This window comes from Pipra filicauda, unplaced genomic scaffold (assembly GCF_003945595.2).
Source record: "Pipra filicauda isolate LSUMZ 115617 unplaced genomic scaffold, ASM394559v2 scaffold81_size6448238_pilon, whole genome shotgun sequence".
NCBI classification, from domain to species: Eukaryota; Metazoa; Chordata; class Aves; order Passeriformes; family Pipridae; genus Pipra; species Pipra filicauda.
The window spans coordinates 1,136,821-1,156,421 of record NW_024104998.1 but is presented as its reverse complement, the minus strand read 5'-3'; the positions used below and the strand labels follow the sequence as shown (position 1 = coordinate 1,156,421).

Genomic DNA, 19,601 nt, shown 5'->3' with positions numbered 1-19,601 from the left:
GGGTGTCAGGCCTCAGTCTTTGCAACTAAAATGTGATTTATTTAAGGATAGCTTATTTTATTATCCACTTATTTAAAAAGAATCCATGTATGCTGTCTAAACTGTGGTATCAGCCAGTTGTTACTAAAACTTCATCAGAGCTTTAATCTTTATGACCCTTCATTCTTACAGGGCTCAAGCCACACCCATGGCATGACACGCTATTATCTCTGAACTGTGAGTGTTAAGGGCTGCTTCTGATAAATGCAATGAATTATAATCCAGTTCAGTACAAATCACACATAATATTACACTTCTTGCTCTGAGAAAGTGATGCTAGTTATTCATTAATTTCATTGAAAAACAATTTAAAACAAACAAAAATAGAAGTGTTTTTTTCCCCCTGATTTTCATTAAAATGCTCCCATGGAAAATGTCCAGCAAACTCTTAAAGATCAGATGTATACAGAGTAGGATATTTGGTAAGCACTCCCCCATGACTAGACAGGATGTTGCTATTAGAAAACTGTGATTCACCATCAAAGTAGTCTCTGGTAATAGTTACAACACATTTTGTAATATATTCTAAGTGTTAACTGTAATATAAAAAGTGTAATCTTTGTCTTCTAGGAAGTTTTGATACAAATGTTTACTAGGTTTAAGGAAATTAAGATGAATCATTTACAATTATGCAAGACCACAGACTATTTGGGTCACAGAAACAATGTGTTCAGAAGAATTGCTGGACAGGAAGAATGCTTAGAAGAATGAAAGTGTCTTCAACTTTTATTTAGTGTCATGGAAACAACTCTGTGTCAAGAAGTCATATAATCCTCTAAAAAGCTTTCAAACATGGGTACAAACTCTATACATCTAATGACAATGTATTTCTGACAGCTTGACCACATTCAAGCTTTCCTTGATGTTATGCTGTGCAAGAATGCTTGTTTCTACAATGCCTTTCTATTGACAGGTAGATGAATTTGTTTTTAGATACAGAGATGCCTTTACATTATTCTTATATCAATGAAAAGCAAGCAAACTACACAGGAGACTCTTTAATTTTTTTAATCAATAAAGCACATGAAGTAATTTTACAGGAAAAAGAAAATGCTGTGCAGAATATTGTGATTTTCTTTAAAAGTACGCAAATCCCCTTTTATTCCTTTTAAGTGGTACAGTTAACAGCAGTACATTCTGAATATCTTCTCTGCTTTTATTTTCAAATGGTTCATCATCTATGCCATAGGTCAATTCAAGAATTTAACCAATTAGACTATGTGGAATTCATTAGATGAGTATGACCCTAACTCCAGGCTCTCTGTGCCAGGTGAGATGAAATCCCTTGGCTTCAGTTTAAGGTGGATTCCCCTGACTCAAGCTCTGAAGAGGAACATCATGCTCAAAATGACTCAGCACAGGATATGTACTCAAGGACTCAGGTAAAGGGTGAGGACAGGAAGATTGTGTCTGGAGTAATGGCTCATAATAATGACCTAGAGTGAAACCAGACAAGCAAAGGAACATAATCAGCTGCCCAGGTAGATTGCTGTACTGCAGATGCTGTTTCCTAAGTCTTCTAAAATTACATATGGGATCAGCAACCTCTAGAACAACCTGAAATTGAAGCAGGAGTGACCATTTAAAGCCCTTGCTCCTTTCAAGGGAAGTTCTATAGTACAGAAAAGCAGCTTGTCCATTTCCACTAAGTTACCCACTTCAGTGCTGAAGTTAGGAACTGAGCTGGTAATCTCTGGTTACACACACAATTTATTACTAATTTTTTTTACAGGCTTTTATTTCAATGGAAAATATTTAGCTTATTAGTTATTAGAATCACATTGCAACCTAATGCGTCTGTTTTTTGGAACAAAATAGATTACATGCTGTTCTGATACTGTTTGTGCCTGCTAAATTTCAGCGAGATGTTCCTGATGTTTGCAATATTGTTTTCAGTAGGTTTTTCTATTGTGTATCATGAAAAGCAGTAAAATACTGCTCTTATAGCACTGTGTGGCTATTATGGATAAAAATAGCGATTTTACTAATCGCTTAGAATTGTGTAAGATTAATGTGCTATAGTGCTATCCCCTTTACATACTTATATGTATGTATGTATACTTATATCTTAAATAGATATTTTAATTGAAAATATGATAATAGGACAAATGTGAAGAGGGAGAAAACATCACGACAAAGAGGAAAGCAGTGTGGTTACATGAAGCTTATTACTGTTTTTACAGTGCAAAGTAGGTCTAAGATGAACAGAACACTGATCTTAAACATACTTTACATTGATAAAATACTACTGGTTTATTTTTGCATAGACTTTATCTAGGGAAATATACTGGTTTTTGGCTTATATATTTTTCAGTTAGGCTTATGCTTTAAAATTAGACATGAAATGTCATAAGAAAAATGAAAAGCGTTGGTTAACAGCTTATCATAACTAAACAGTGAAACACTTAAAAATATGCTGCATAAGAATTAGCTATGTCTTGCACAACTTTTGAATAATTTTATGAAGCCAGGAAAAATAACCTCATGATTAACAAACTGGATGAATAATAATAAATACAAGTATTTCCTCTCCTACCATAGACTTTCTAAGTGTGCATAGGTGAGTCAGAATTCCTTCATAATTCTGTTCCTTTACAAAACCCTAATAGGCTAACAGCACTGCTATGCTTTTACAGAGATAGTGTTAGAAAAAAAATTACAATTCTGAGGCATTCAAATGCTATGGTGACAAGTGCTATTTAACTATTTCAAAACAGATGGGCAAAATCATACATTTTCTTACAATAAAACCTGCATCTCGCTTGGGACTGAAAACAGAGCTGTGAATATTAATTTATCTTTACAGTTCAGTAAGTTTTGTCATCCTTCACAATGAAGGAAGCAGGCGTTCTATCCACAGCTCCTCTATGTTATTTTTTTGCTTTCATTCATGTCCTCCTTCTGTGTTCAGAACCAGGGCAGCTGACACACCCTCTCAGACAGGGTGCATTTTCAGCTGTGCACAAGAGCACAGCAAGTAAGTCCACTGGCTCAGTGGCTCTCCCAGGCTCTGGAAAGCACAGCCACCCACAGTGTTCCCACAGAGGGCTTTGCCCTCTCCTCTGAGTCATACTGCTACCTTCAGCAGACTGCTGCTATGAAAAAGCCACCTTTCCCACAGACACAAGAAGAAATTGCAAACACTTTCAGACTTAATCCTATTTGTGGCATTCACATAAGTCTTAGCCTGTCCCAATAACTACTCTCTCTAATTTAGGAACTAAATAGAAGTGACTGAAGGGTGACAGCATCTTTCAAGTGATGGAACACCTTCTGGCACACTTTCAGAGTTGTACTTGCCAGCATCTTCTACCAGGTCTATGCTCTCTTCTTAAAAAAAAAAAAATCTTTGTAAAATTTATTATTCCTTTTAAAGCTATTACTATAAAGATATTGACAAGCAAAAACATTTGGGAAAAGTGCAATGATTTTTTTTTCTTTCAGTGACATTTGTCCCAAGAAGAGGAACAAATTTTCCTGGCTTCCCTGGCAAGGCAAAGCTTTTCTGCAAAAAAGTACATTTTATAGAACTTAGTAAGTCTCCTCAATATTTTCTGATCTATTGGCAACCAATACTGAGCCCCCTCATGGTGAGGCAGCATCACACTTTGCCAGCATGCCTCATTTTTCTTTTGTTAATTTTGTGTGACTGCAAGTAATATAGGAAGCTCTCAAGGACAAGGCACAGCAAAGAGCCCCAGGGAGACAAGCACACAAAAGAAAGGAGGAAACTAAATGATCTAAATAGAAAGAAAAAATTTCTTAAAGAAACATTTTGCTATCTACATTTCAGTGTATTCTCATATAAACTTTCAATCTCTCACAAAAATAAACATCATTTTTAAGTGCTTTTAGTATGCAAATTCTGCATCAATTTTTAAACTCATAAGTAATAACGATGAGGTGTGACTTATAATACTAGAAGAAGCTTGCCAGTGCTGAATTTTCTGTCTGTGCTCTTTTATTAACTATCATTTTGTACACTTTAAACTCATAGGATTAAATAGCTACACACTAAATTTACAGTGACAGTTTATAAAGCACTCTCCTAGCTACTCCAAGATATACAGCAAGAGTCAAACTTTCAGGGTGCTTCTAAACATCTTTTGCATAAATATGGGTATTTCTACTTGCAGATACAATTGTGCCCCTGCTTATTTGAAAACAGTGTGCAATCAGATGGGCTTGACTGTTTGTGCATACATTTTTAGGCCTGCCAAAAATCTGTTTCAAGTTCAAACAGTTATCTCATTTAATGGATCAATCCTTTATGGTCCACTTGACCATAAATATCTCTTCCTTGGAGTATCCTGGGTTCAGCGGGACATGCTACAGTAGGCAAAAGGAGAAATCCAAGAAATCCAATTTCAGTAATTTTCACGCAAAATTCTGGAGGTGCTTCTGTCTTCTGAATTGTCATTGCATCAGCTGTCATACAGTATTTGGTGCACTCAAAGTTTGCGTATTCTGCCTTGTGAACTGACAGTCTGCTTTCACAGAACTGACATAAGAAAGAAATTCTGAAAATGATGCTTTTTCCTTTTCAAAATGGTAAGGTGATAAAAAAGACTGGGATTGCTACACACAAGCTGAATTCTTGTGTAATTTGGAATAATAAATGATTCCACATAAAAATATGATGACACATTTTCCGTATTAAAAGATGTTAGAATCTTCGAATTCAGTTACTCTCCAAAAATGAGTAGCACTTGAAAGTATATTCTTGAGTATCACAAAATGCCATAAGGTTGTTTATTCTTTCTTTGCATTATTCCTTTGCATGTATGCTTGATTTCCTTCTTGTTTTTCTACTTCTAGGGTTTTTTTAATGCACCAGAGTTTAGAAAACATTGTAATCACTGCACCTAAGTTTATAATTTTACAGTAACATTTTGGAGGCAGACCTGAGCAAAAATTTCTGTGCTTTGTGGTTTTTCTTTTCATTTCTCCATTTTCTTCTTTAGAGGCCTTTTGAAAAATCCAGCCTGCAGAAAAGGAAAAAGTGACTAAGAACAGTTCAAAACATAGAATCCATATTGGTCACATTCATGTCCTGGTTCTTACTACTCTTTTAATACTTTCAGCACAGTAAAAGTTATTTAATAACTTTTCATTGAACTACGATATTGTTTTTGTTGGAAAGGAAAAACTAAAGAGAGATGTCATGAACCAGACAAAAGAGTACAGTTAATATATAGCAGAGCAATTGCTGAATCATTATTATCCTCACACAAAGGTTAAAATGCTTAATAATAATATTTGATTCTCAGTTGATTATGGAAGAGATTATGCATGTTTAAATTTATAAACTGTAACCTTCTAGCACAATTATGAACTAAATATTTAGCCTGGAGAAGAGTGCCCACTTGTGGCAAGACATACCACAGACCTAGCATCTCTCGCATGTAGAGAAAACCTGATTATCAAAGGCCACAGCCAATGCTAATAGAAAAATCCTTTAATAAATCCTCACTCATAGTAAGATATCTTCTTCTTTTCCTTTTCATAACATAATGGCAATACAGATTTCAACTGTATAGCACTGCATGTTACACATCAGAAAACTGTAGTATTTATTAGTTATTTCGTTATTTCCACAAGATTTTATGCTACTTATTAGATAATAGTATTGTCTGTGAGGTTGTCGCTATAAGAAGGAGACCACAGAGAATTTAAGCCTATAGGTTTATTTTCATGAAGACAAGGATGTGCAGCTTACCTTCCACAGAGCAAATATAAGCAGTGCAAGAATCAGGAGTCCGGCAAAGATACTCAGGAGGATAACCCATAAGGGGACTGTACCCGGTGGGAGTTCTTTGGAAATCTTAATCATGGTCTGCAAAAGTGTTCAGAATGTAAGCAATAAATAATTTGTACTTCTAAAGTATCAAAAGAGCAGCAGTGATCAGTATGCAGTGATTTTCAGAGTACCACTTCAGGAACTTGTAGAAAAAAATTAAGAAAATAATGTCCAACATGAAAGCCTGTGTTACATAATATCTTGCACTTTCTAACTGCATTCATGTCATGAGGGTGGCCCTACTACAAGTCAGTGGTCATTGTTATAAAGGATACAGGACCAAAACCACGAGTAGTGGAAGCATATGTTAGGGAGTTTCTTTGGTATACTCTTCCTCACTCAGTGCCTGCCTCCCTGAGAGATGGAGCTAAGCATGAGTGTAAAAGGCTAATTTGATTTTAAACAAGACATATCTTGTGTAATCTAAACAGAAATAACTAATATTCACGTTTAAATATATGTGACCATGTAGGAGCTTGAATTAACTTCAGAATTTATTAGAGACCAAAAACGTTTATAGTTCAAAAAAGCATTCCTGTGAAAAAAATTATTATGTTCTTACCTCCAGTTTTTGATGATCATTTCTCAAAATCAATGATGAGTTCTCACTCCTAAGTAATGCTTTCACAATAAGGGTTAAGCTGTGAATACTGGCCTGGAAGAAAGGATTAATTGCTATGGTTTATATGTAGATATTTTGAAATAGAAAGCTTTGTAGCAATGAGAAGAGTGAGAGAAAAACTTAATGCTTTGGGAGATGCTGAAAAACGTGAAAGTCAGTGAAACTGCTCATGTATGTCACCTTCAGCACATTACTGTTTGCAGACAGCAATACTGCTTTGAAGGGGTAGGTTGCAGAGATTTTGAAGAAATACTAATTAATCCTTGAAAACTATTATGGCCACAGAGACAATTTTGGGCTTTCTAAAATTCTGCTGTATGTCTCCTTCTGCCCTGTTATTTTCCAGAGGAAAAACAAAGATACAAAACAGGAACTCAGTATCAGAAATTTATCAGCTGAGCAAAATAGATGACAGCCAGGTCATTGTAACCATCAGAAAATACTGAGGTGTGCTCTGAAGTGGACTGTCTCTCCTTTGCTCTTTTGATAATAAAAAAAATCCTTTTTATACCTGAGAAATCTTTCCATATTAAAAACCTACTTAAAAAAATATGTTTTTCTATGTACCCTTCCTTACATATGCCGAATTAGAATCTGTGAATGCATAAGTAGCTATAAAAAAGGATCATCTATGCAGAATAAGAAAGGGGTGTCTTCTTACCACGGTTTGAAATTCCCGCTACGTTACAAAAACTTACTTTAGGATGAGAAAGTACATGTGACATAGTTTTAAGGAAATTTTAAAATAGCAAAGGAAACTATTCAAATACTAGAGGGAACACTTAAGAAAATAAAAGATACAATTTTAATAGACATTAGAAACATTGGCTTAAGTTTCTCAAACCTAAATGTATTCTGAACACAAATAGGATTTACTTACTTTTATGATGGTAGGTTTCCATACTCTTAGTGAAACATTCACTTGATACATGTCAGATGGGACCAAGGCACAATTAATAGAGGCACAGCTATATGTATCACAGGCCTGTTTTAAAGGCACCAGAATGAATTAATAGCAACAAACTTCTCACATTATTAAAATAAAAATATATAAACTACTGTATATACAGATCACTTGCTATGACACCAATACTTAACTGGTATTCATTACTGTAGCTTTTTATGTAAAAGTGACACTGCAGTATATAAACCAAGTTGAGACATTCATGCTGTGGTAGAATAGACTCACTTTTTGCAGGCTGGCAAGGCCTGAGGAATCTCTGTTGCTGCAGCTACACAGCAAAAGGCATCACAGAGGTCTTAAAGGAGGCACATCCTGTAACAGCAAGTGTTTTTCTACCAACACAGCTATGGCTTTTCTGCAGTGTTTTTCAAATCATGGACACTTGAATCTTTCAAGTAGGGGAGGATGTGTGTGTGAAGATGTAAGTATCTTTATTTCCCAGTATCACTTGCTAGCAGAATTATGTTGTAACAAGTTGGAAATACTTGCTTAGTATTAAATCACTTCTGTGAGGGAATATGATAAGCATGGCAAAACACTCTTCCCATGACATGGTTTCATTTGCACCAGAAACTCCACTTGTACCTCTACGCTGAGGATGCTTTGCCCCTGACATGCTAACATAACTATGGCAGCAAAATTAATTTGCAACTCTTTCGTCTAAAAGTGAGAGGCTAATCCTTTCCAAATGGGATCATCATTTATAGTTGCATGGAAAATCTGCCAGATCAGAGTGCTAGCATTTGAACATCTGTTGAACTAGATGTCTAAAAAAGCTGATTGGGTGATTAGAAGCATTTAAAATATTACTATTTATTAATTACAACGGGAACATAGATGATGAAGATTTATTCAGTTGTAAAATGTGTTACTGTTATTTACATATTTTTTAAATTAAAAAAACCCAAATCATCTAAATTCAATTCCACATACAGTTTTGTAGCCAAATAGTTAGTCTACATAAAAAAGACTTTTTAGGCTATTAAGACAAAATGAGTTTCCAAGGGATACAGTTTGAGAGCAGCTTTTATACATGTATTGCAGAAGTATTCAGCTCTAAGATCCGGTTTAATATCTGGGATGAATATATATCCTATAATTAGACTTACCATAATTGTATCCTTCATAGGTTCTTTTATTTTTGACAACACAAATGGTTTCCCAGTGCTGATCTTTAAGGGATCTACAGGGTAACTACTTTGGCAGATGGCATTCTGTTAGCAGAAATACAAATAATTATTGTCTACATATGCAATCTATTACAAAAAATGCTTTCACAACAAGCCAAAATTAATAATATTTTATATTTAATGACAATGATAATGTTTACTAGCCACTAAATGCATATTGCAAGAGTGCAGAATAAGGAATTCAGATAGTGTAGGTATTGAAGTATTCAAACAGCAAATGAAATTTTTATGAGATAAATCAACATAAACTCTCTGCAGCTACTTAAACATCTGTAGAAGCAAACAAGAGCTTCCTGCAAGATGACCACTATGAGAAACAGCAAGAGTTGATTATTAAAAGAGCTAAATAGCTTTAGCATGGGAATCCAAAGAGGTTCTGCCGTAGCAAGCAAACAGTCAGGTTAAGTGCAGGATGCAGAATCCTCTACTGCGATGTCCAGAGAGGGGGAGTAGATCTCTGTGACTCATTCACAGGCAGCTTGGAAACTCTCTGGTGTTTTCAGTGTGGGGGAATTAATTTCTTTTCAGCCAGGTCATTGACTTTCATGTTGCTAGCATGAAAAGGTTTACAAATCCCCTGCAGTGCACTTGGCACACTACTGTCACTAGGGCGTAGCTAGCAGGAGATGAATTTTGCCCCTACAAAAAACCAAATTTGTGTCAAATGCTGTGATTGCCTAGGAGTGAAAATAATGGAGGACAGGAAACAAGAAAAGATACAATTTTTTTTGTATTCTAAATATGACTTGTTTGCTTGTTTGTTTTTGTTTTGTTTTAAAGTAAACCTTGAACTTTTGTTTCTATATTTTAGGGGTTTTTTTAAGTTGGACAGCATCTCAAAACTAAGTAAAATATTTGGAGGGAGGTGTACTTTGTGTGTCTCTGAGCAGAAGGAAAAAAAAAAAGGAGGTTTAGGTCACCACTTGGTGATATTTGGGTTCTTCAGCCACCCAGTTACTGATAAAGCTCTAGTTTTAAGATCTACAGATCTAGAGTCATGGAATTTACTGGAGCGTGATCTCCAGCTGCACTGGAGGAGTGACATTGAAAAACTCAAATGAGAGCTGCAGTGAAGAGCATTTGAAAGATATGACCTACCATCCCCTTCAAGATGTCTCAGTGCCCCAGAGAAGGAAGAAGCCAGAGGACTGCTAGTGCTGGAGAGCAGACATGCAGGAAGGTTAATTTCAGTAACCGAAAGAAGAGAACTGAACAGAACGTTGAGGTCTGGATGTACAGCAGGATTAGAGAATTTGCAATTCACACTGCTGACAATGGAGACAACCATATGGAGGCTCATATCTCAGTCAGGACATCTCAGCACTTGGCAATATAACAAATTAGCCTTGTTATAGTCCAGTTATTGTTCAATACAATTTTAAATCTGCATGTTTTCTTTTGAGAAAATTTGTCCCTCTGTCTTCTTATGCACATCTGTACGTACTCTTAAAACACCAGCATCTTGTTATTTAGACTGAAAGCAATATATCTACCTTGTCGCAAGGCATCTCAAATGTTTACATTTTGCAGTTTCTTACAGCATAAATTTTGAATTCAAATTTATCATAAAAGTACAAATTCATAGCTTACTTGGGTATGTGACAATGCAGTAAGGTATAGAAGAGTGTTCTTGGCTGCTGTTACGTTGGGATAAAAGATCTGCAGTGTGAGGTTTGGCATTGGAAAATGTTCACCTTTTTCAATCTATGAAAAAAGAAAAATGTTTTTATTAGTTCTTTTCTTATTTTGTTAGTTTTTGATTGTGAGTTTTTTCCTTTCCTGTATTTTTATTTTTTCTTTTTATTTTTACATTTCCACAGTCAGTTACTTTTCCAAGAACAGCTTCTTGTGAATTAGCAGACATATTCTTTTGTAGTCTTTGGTAATACAATGCTCTGTTGAAGAAAATCAAATTAACAGGATGAAAGAGGCCATTTTGACATAAATTCCTTCTTGTTGTCTTGCTTACTGTATCTTCTTATCATCCGGGAAGATCATAAAATGTCTTTCATTTCAATATATAATAAACACCCAAATACTTTAACATAGGAGAGAAGCCACTGTATCAGTGGTGGCTTCTACTGGTTCCTCCTCAGATATGCTTAGGTAATTGCCCTTCCAATCACCTGCTCCTCTCTCCTCTTTTCTCTGAGACTCTTTCTGGAAAGGCTTGCTGCGGTTGAGGATGGAGAAATACCTAAGTGGAATTGCTGGCAGGGGAATTAGTGATCTTGTCTCTGAAGTGGCAAACTTAATAAATGCTTAAGAATCTTTTACCCTTTTTTCTTCTGGCTACTCATTTGCCCATTTGTCCACAAAAGCTTTGACATAAATGGATTTAAGGTTTTATACTTAAAAATGTAACTGAGTAAAAGACTGTAGGTGGGCTAAAAAACAAGAAAAAAAACGCTTTGCCTTTGCTATTTAGTGAGAGCAAGAATTTCCCCATGGCTCATTTTTTACAGATAGAAATTGATTCCTAGATTTTTATGCTTTTTGTATGGGACCCTTGCTCAGTTTTGGATTTTGACACTGGGAAACAAGGATGCTCTCAAGATAAGTGAATTTAGTCCTGCAGCAAATTTAGGCTGCGCTTTTAGTCACAGATTCATTGAATCATGGACTGGTTTGGGTTAGAAGAGATCTTAAAGATCATCTAGTTCCAACTCCCCTTGCCATAGGCAGGGACACCTTCCTTCCGCTAGAACAGCTTGCTCAAAGCCTTGTCCAACCTGGCCTTGAACACTTGCAGGGATGGGGCATCCACAACTTCTCCAGTGCCTCACCACCAGATATCTTCCTGATATCCAATCTAAACCTGCTCTCTTTCAGTTTAGCCATTCCCCCTTTCCTATCACTACATACCCTCATGAAAAGTCCCTCTCTGGCTTTCTTGTAGGCCCCCTTTAGGTACTGGAAAGCCATAATGAGATCTGTCTGTAGCCTTCTTCAGGCTGAACAGCCCCAACTGCTCCAGACTGTCCTTGTAGGAGTGGTGCTGCAGCCCTCTGATCATCTTTATGGCCCTCCTCCGGACCCATCTTAGCAGATCCATGTCCTTTGTATTTTGGGAGTCTGGATGTAGCAGTCCAGCAGGGATCTCACAAGATACTTTGCAGTATTCATTCCATTAGGAAGACCACATTCTTGGAGCATGGCATTTGCCTTTTACAAATTTGACTCAATTTTGGAAATAGTCGTTCTGAACTGCAATGGGCATAGGCCAAATTCTCATTTACCAGGACACGCTCTTTCCCCAGCTGAGGATAGCAGCTCTAAAACCCACCAGAACTACACTGCAGGAGATGGACCACTCTCAGACTCTCTGACTCACATTATTCCAAAGGAAGGGAAAAAAAAAGTGTAAAACACAAAATATGAGTGGAGAAGGTTTAACAGTTTGCATACCTGCTATTTTAGTAATAGGCTATCACATTAAGCAATTCAAGACAAAAATAAAAAAAAAGAAGAAGATTACGCTAGTACCTGTATCCTACATTTTTAATCATTTCTTACCCTATAATGTAAAGTAACTTCATCCCCGATCTGTTCTGTTGTGTTAATAGCGGTAGGGATGGTATCATTTGCCCCAATTATAACATGGTGCTCTTTGAAAATGCTGTGGGTTAAAAAACACACAAAAACCCCAGTAAGCACAAAAACTTCATAAAAATCTATCAGTTAATAACATAAGCCTTTTCATTATTTAATGAATTTCAGGACTAGTCTTGCAATTAAGAGTGCACTGCTACTTCCACTGAAGTTCAGCTGTTCTGTTTTCTGAGTAGGCCTCACTTTTTATTACATACATTTAGAACATTTTGTTCAGATAAAACTACAAAATGAGCAAATATTATTCCAAAAAATAATCCATCAGAGTCTGATTTTGCTTTTCTTATTCTAGTCATGCAGTCTCTTATCCTGGGTATTGCCACGTGAGACAGGCAGCCTCCTATAAAAGACAGAATCAAGCAAAACCAGAACAAAACCAGTATGTTCTAAATCCAACCTGATTACCTGTGGGACAAACAAAGACTGGATTTGAACCATGAAATGCATCCAAAATGAATTTGGCTTAATTATTTACACCTGCAAACCATGCAATGTAGTTTACTAATAGTATTCATAAAGCTTTTCAGATATGGAATTTAACTGCATTCTAGCTATTTCTGAAAATAAAGCGTACTACAAGACCTGCACTAAAGTTTAGGTCTGAACTTATAAAAACAAACTCTAAGAACCTAAAATTAAGAATAATTTTTGAAGATGGAAATCTAACACCACACCACAAAATATTATAGTGATATAAAGCCATGGCCATCAGGAAGCTGATGTACCTGAAACACTTTGAATTAATATGGCAAAGTACAGGAACAAAACCTGCTGTTTTACTTACAAACTGCAGACCAAATTTAAATAGATAATACTTAATTACAGCCAAATATGGGCAGTAACTGCTCCAATATTTCCTGTAATTTCTCTTTTCACTAAAGCCTGTGCTTCCTTTTTATGAGCCTTGAAGCTGTTTTCAGTAAATACTGAGCACAGTTCAACAGCTAAACAACACTATATTCTCTCTGAACACCTGCTATTTGCTGTGTGAACAAATAAAGTACAGAGAAGCATGAATACCTTACAAAGATTAATCCTACTTCATATTTTACTGGAATTGTAACATGTCCTCTGTTATCACTCAACGTCTCAGGTGGTTCTTCACTGTCACTAAAACAAAACAACACATGTCACTCAGATCAGACTGTTGCAGACGCAGCACAACTGCTGGGTGGAAAAGGATCTTAAGAAACTGAAATACCTACAGCTCTGATACAAAAGCATACTACTCATTTCCAGTTAATTCCTGTCTCCTAAAAATAAATTCAAAATACTACTTCCAATAACTGATAAGTCCTGCACCAGCTCCAGCTCATAAAAGCATCTTTGTTAAAATTACAGACTGCAGCTGACTGAATGAAAATGGGAATTAAGGGCCACACCATCCCTGGGTTTTGTAGGGACAATAAACACTGAGGGCAAGTGCATTCCTTTATTTTATCAGAGACTACAGCAATGCTCTTACTCTTTGAAGGCCAGAGCTTTTTGTTAACTGTGATTCATGCTAAAGTATGCCGTAATTTTGTAGGAGAATAAACCTTTGCTGAAGGTAAAAGTACCAGAAATTATGACTCATTTGTGACTCTCAGGTTGTAGAGGCTAACAGCTATTTATTTAGTCCACTCAATCCACTGCTGAACTGAATACATCTGTAAGCGTGCCAGCTCTATAGATGGCTTACCACTTCTGAGTTTAGAAGTCATCTGTGTTTTACTACAAAACACAAAACTGTAGAGCTTTCTATGAAAAAAAAGATCAGAAGGCAAAGACTGCAACTAACCTTGTTGCGTATACATGAATAGTAGCATTTTCCAGGAGATATGATGCGTTGAATTGAAATGATATTTTGAAGGAAATCTGTGTAGAGAAATATATTATGTATTTTAAAAGGAAAAAAAAAACCAACACACTAACAGGGCTTGATATAATGAAAATTGTACAAATTTTTGCTACTTTTATCCATAGAATCCTTAGTCATGTTTTATCAGTTTTCTATGAATGAATCCACTATTTTGAATTTGTCCCAACCAAGAAGGAAATATAACAGTTATCACTTGCTAAAGAGAAGACTGTTTTCAATTTTCAAAACTGAGAAATCTCGGGGAAATAAAATAGAAACCTGTCTTAGATATTTCTTTATATTAAAAAAAAAAAGAGGCTTTAAAAAGGAATGGATTAGGAATGCTTATTAGTGAGTCAGAGATTACTTGATTTTTGATGCAAAGTAGATGGTGAAATTTCTAAATTTAGGGCTCTGTAGCTACAGGCAAACTAAGAATTGAAGCATGAAAGGAAAATATGAAAAATCCCGCAAAGCTGGGAATGGAACGTCGTGGGCACAGGCATTGGATAGTATGCTTATTTGGCTGCAAGAAGGTAACAGATGACTTAATCTCTACAAGTCCAAGACACAAGCTGGAATGCATGTGTGTGGGGGCAATGTAAGAAGACATATTTCATGATTCTCCCTCTGCATGACAGAGGAACAAAGAAGAAACTGCCAGGAAAAACAGTCTTTTTTGCATGCAAATTGATTTTTACCAATTCAATATCAGAACTATGTAAGTACGGTTTTTCAAAGGCTTAGTTTAGCTAAAGCTCCCTTTCTATTCCAACAGGAGATACAGACATCAGTGGTGGTGTTCAAGGTGGAGTTTGATTTTGAGTAGACTACTTGCTGGAAAGGTCTCTCATTCCTCACTGAGCAGAGGTGAAATCTTGATGTCTGACTTTGCAGATCCAGGTTAGTATTTCCATATACAAACTTACTGTCTCTTCAACAGACTAAATTTTATATACAAAATAACTAAAGTTATAGGTTCCAGGCTGCAGAGAGCCTCTGTGTCATATCAGTATATCCTAACAAATACTCTATACACCTAGACACAGACACTTCTGGCCAGGTGCGTCACTTGTTTTCTGACAGTGTCAAGGATGGCAATACACACCTGTTACCTCCTTACATACCACAGCTGACTGCCCAGGTACTGAATATCTGATGTTTTCCCATTTGGCTCAGTGCAGCTACCATCAAGGATAGTTTGGGAAACATGAAAGGACAGTTTTTGGGATGTACACAAAAGAAAAGAAATTCAGAGGTGTTAGGGACTGCCTTGGCTTTAGAACAATATGGGGCAAGGAGAATTTCCGTGCAGGGGGACTTTTTACCTCTTCTGCAGGTTTTAGAAATGGATATCCCACTTTACAGGTGATGTTGTGATTAGATTCACAGCTATCTTTCTGTATATCCTACAGGGAAAAAGAAAGTGAAGAAAACTTTAAATTTTGACTAAGCATCAAGGACCTGCTGCACATATATATACCACTGCTGCTTTTCATTGTCAGAATATTGTAAGAGTCAAAGACTTGATTGAACTAGAAGAAAAATAGGGAGACACAAATTCTGCAAAATAATTGCCACCTATGGACATCTACATCAATTACTAGCCATTATTCCTTTCCAGCGATGGTGTTTGGAACACTTGGAATTACATGCCTACTGGACATCATGGAAATTAGTTAAGGGGTCTAGCACATCAACATATCTATAATTGCACAGTTTTAACATGCAATTTTTTAAATATGTTCCTAACATAGCAATGAAAGTGACTTTCATACTCCATCAATTATTGCCACAAGGTCAGCAATAGTGCAGTGGATCCCTGACTTCTCCTAATATGCAGCATCAGGACTGTTGACTATTGATTAGGACTTCTCCTAATATTTCTCACCTGAACTGAGGTGAATTTGTAGCAAATCTGCTGAGGCAGGCAGAAAAACAGCCCCTTCAGAAATGCTGTCTGATACAGAGACGATGCAGGCACGGATCTATTCTGTCCTATGAAGACATTGCTTTTCCTATACACATGCAAAAGGAGAATTCTGGGGACTCAGGGGTTCTATTACAAATAACAAGGCATTTCTGGCTCTGTAGATCTACAAATGATTCATGGTGCTGACATTCCTCTAAGAGGCAGGCACTTTGTCCAAGTGTCATTGTGAAACTTGTGTCTGTAGTTAATGGATGAGGCTAGGCAAAAGCCTGCTCAGGTAAAAATAAATACTCTTTTAGAGTGATAAGCCAGGACAAGAGCCCTTCAAACCAACTGAGATGATGCCAGAGCAGTCAAATTCAGGTTTAATAAAAAAGCTTCCTCAGACCTCTCTAGAAATATAGGTTGTGATAAATTTCATAATGTGAAAAAAATCCTACCTCAATGCCAGCAAAAATAATATTTGGAGAATACTGAACCAAAACTCTGGTATTATAGGCACTGTCTTTTTTGTTCTTCACAGAGAGCTGGATCATGAACTTATCATTCCGTGACTTTACAATGAATGGAGAAGAGCTGTAAAATAAAGTAAGAATGTTGGACATCTTAACTGTTGAATCTGTGTTTAACATAAAGAGGAACTTCTTCCAGTGTCCAGACTATCTTGTTTCTGACTTGGAAAGGATGCCACGGCATTATTTTACTAGACCACAGAATTTATAATTGACATAGAAACTTTATACAGATATCAAGTGATACAATAAACCCAGTGTAGTTACCTGTCTCCTGCTATGCTTGCTTTTACATTAAGAACAAGATCTGAAATGCATTTATTCTTGGCTCCACAATCTTTTGTGAAAGGAATCTGCAAAAATAGCATGTTTACTCTTAATTTTATTGCAATTCTTGTTAAATACTTGCATTTTAATGCATTATCTAATTTTATATAAGGTCTTCTGTTTGATAATCAGAAAAGTCTGTTCTAATATTAATCAGTTAAACATGCCAGTATCCTGTAAAATGTGGTGAAACATAAGCTTTCTAATCATTCCCTTCCAAGAGATTTACCTAGATTCTGAAAAGAAGCATTAGTAGAAGTATGAATTATGCCAAACACCACTGAAATAAATGGCTAATATTCCCATGCTCTCTTCTGTCTTCAATTAACTATGGACAGCTTTAAAACCCCAGCCTGGTTTGCAAGCAAATTGAATCATGCTTTTTATTCCTGAATACTCATTTAGCGGAAACATATCCTAGATAGGCTCAATGACCCACCCTCTTTAGCCAATTTGTGGACAACAGTTTTGGCTCTTGTGTGGGCTACAGTTTCTACCTTAAATACTTTGGTTATTGATACAGAATCTTACTAACTTACGTATTCAGATATTGAATTTGGCAGGTTGCTATCAAGAACAGGTCCACTCTCTGGATCAGAAAAATTGAACTCCAGCAAAACCTTTACAGAGTCCTGAAAGTCAGGCTTATCCTAGAACATAAAGAAAACAAAACTGATGTTATGGACATTCAGTTTAGTATCTAAGGAGGTTAAAAAAAAACCCCAAACAATGCTGAGGTAATATATTTTTCAGTCATGTTGTTGCCATCCTTGCTGGAGAAGCATCTGAGTGCTTGCAATTGATAAACATCTAAAGTGCCAATCCTTACAAACATCTACTAATGTTTTGTGTGTCTTATTATAAAAAACATCATATAGTCTGAGCATGTCCAACACAGTTTTATTTAAGAATATCTCAGAACTGTCAACTCATAGACTTTCCTCTTTAGTGTGCTCAAAGGATCTGTAAGATGAGCAGCAACAGTATTACCTTGTGTGAAATCTAACTTAGGCCTGGTATTGGGAGAAGAAAATTCTGGGCATCATTTATCATTAGTATTGAATTATGATACAACTGTGAAGCCACTAAACATTTTAATTGTGGGTAGCTTATAACATGCAACTCCATTCACTCTGCTCCTTAGGTATATTCTGGGCAATTTCATACATTTCTGTTTTGCAGTGAATAAGTATTCTCTGTGCCCAAACCTAATTTGCAAGTTTTTTTACTATGTTTTAGTAGGAGGAAATGCACCAATATGTGAACTCTAGCTCACATGCACCTGCTGAGTTTTGAGTGCACCTAAACTACTAACCACGATAGCTGGCTGGTTCCACCAACTGTGGTATGTTCGTTCTTAAGACAGACACAAATAGAGCCATAGGTAAAGAGACTGTACATATAAGTAAATAGTTTATACATGTATAAATAAATAAATCTAAGTGTTAAACAAATTTTATAACACTTCCTAAGATTAATTCCATACACTGATTTTGTTGTCCAATTTACAGTTAATGGAATGCATATTTGGGTTATGGTGTCAACATGAGAAAAATACTTTAAATGATTTACTTGCCAACATGTAGAAGTTATGTTTAGTACATTCTGACCCTTTGATAGTTATATTTTTTTGCATTTTCCTCTCATGGCTTTCTGTGAACAAGCTTCGAGATATTTGTCTTTGTGAGTCAAGAGTAATCCAATACTGCATACCTGCAAAGAAAGTTGAGATCAATATTAGGAACCACTTTGCCTCTACACATTCTTTTTTCTCAAAATATCTTAGATGCACTTTGAATAGTGAATTTAGAAAATTACATTCCATTTTTTAATTATTAAATGGATTCAAGCGTAGCAGTTTTATAATTTAGATATTCTATAGCTTAGCGCTTATCTACTTACTGGATTCAAATATATCTTCTTTTGACTTTAGTCTGGTCTTAAAACAAATTGTGGCATTTATACATATTGTTTTTCTTTTATTTATCTGGCAATTTTGTTGTTGGATATTGATACTTTTAGGTGTGAATTGCATGGAAACATTTACTTCAGCCACATCACGAGACCTTAAAAAAACACAAAGAAAGTCCTTGGAAATAACAGCAGCAACTTTTTTAAATTTAAGAATCAACTCACAAAGTCTGCAAATTTCAATCTTCAACATTCAAATACAGGTACAGAACTGCAGAATCATAGAATTGTTTAAGTTTGAAAAGACTTTTAAGATCATCGAGTTCAACTGTCAAAACACGTCTAGCTAAAAGGAAAAAAAACCCCTTAACGTTCTTTGGAAAATAACAGAAGTGCAAAATCCACAACTGAAATGGGATTCCTGTGGCACATGGCGGTGGTACCATGCTGCAGTGCAGTTGCAGGCACAGCACTGGCCATGTTGTGTCAGTTAAGGGGCCATGTTTTATTTCATGTCTTCTGTCCTGGCTGTGTGATGCTGTGAAAGCACCTGGTAGTTGCAATGCACTTCTCTGGCACATTTTCGTTCTGCATTTGCCTTTCTCCATTTATGCAGACTATTACACACCTGCGAACTGCCATTACAGAGAGAACTCATCATACAGAAACAAAAAAGTGAGGAACACAACGAGGAGGGAAAGAAATATCTTCAGCAGCCAAAACCTAAAAAGCTCAACTTTTAAAATCAATCAGGAGGGAAAACCCCTGAAGAACTGGGGACAAGAGCAACGTGAGTCTAGAGAAATGGGTCTAGAGAAGTAATTAACTACATATTCTATACATAATACCAG

At 36.1% G+C, this 19,601-nt stretch overlaps 1 protein-coding gene across 2 annotated transcripts in view; it reads right to left on the bottom strand.

Moving 5' to 3' along the window:
• Positions 1–747: 747 nt before the first annotated feature.
• The window catches only part of ITGA1 (integrin subunit alpha 1), a 71,769-nt gene continuing 52,915 nt past the window's right edge, over positions 748–19,601 (bottom strand). The window contains exons 16-30 of one of the 2 annotated variants that reach the window (XM_027716339.2): positions 18,742–18,905; positions 18,416–18,552; positions 17,379–17,489; positions 16,780–16,865; positions 16,441–16,576; positions 15,396–15,476; positions 14,008–14,084; positions 13,248–13,337; positions 12,132–12,234; positions 10,206–10,319; positions 8,535–8,639; positions 7,342–7,446; positions 6,402–6,494; positions 5,759–5,875; positions 748–5,024 (exon numbers count right to left, since the gene is read on the bottom strand). In XM_027716339.2, the coding sequence (XP_027572140.2) occupies positions 4,980–5,024; positions 5,759–5,875; positions 6,402–6,494; positions 7,342–7,446; positions 8,535–8,639; positions 10,206–10,319; positions 12,132–12,234; positions 13,248–13,337; positions 14,008–14,084; positions 15,396–15,476; positions 16,441–16,576; positions 16,780–16,865; positions 17,379–17,489; positions 18,416–18,552; positions 18,742–18,905 (1,564 nt within the window). In that variant the 3' untranslated portion in view covers positions 748–4,979. Of the gene's footprint in view, positions 5,025–5,758; positions 5,876–6,401; positions 6,495–7,341; positions 7,447–8,534; positions 8,640–9,713; positions 9,773–10,205; positions 10,320–12,131; positions 12,235–13,247; positions 13,338–14,007; positions 14,085–15,395; positions 15,477–16,440; positions 16,577–16,779; positions 16,866–17,378; positions 17,490–18,415; positions 18,553–18,741; positions 18,906–19,601 lie in introns of those variants that run through there. The other variant, XR_003539845.2, reaches the window with a different exon arrangement.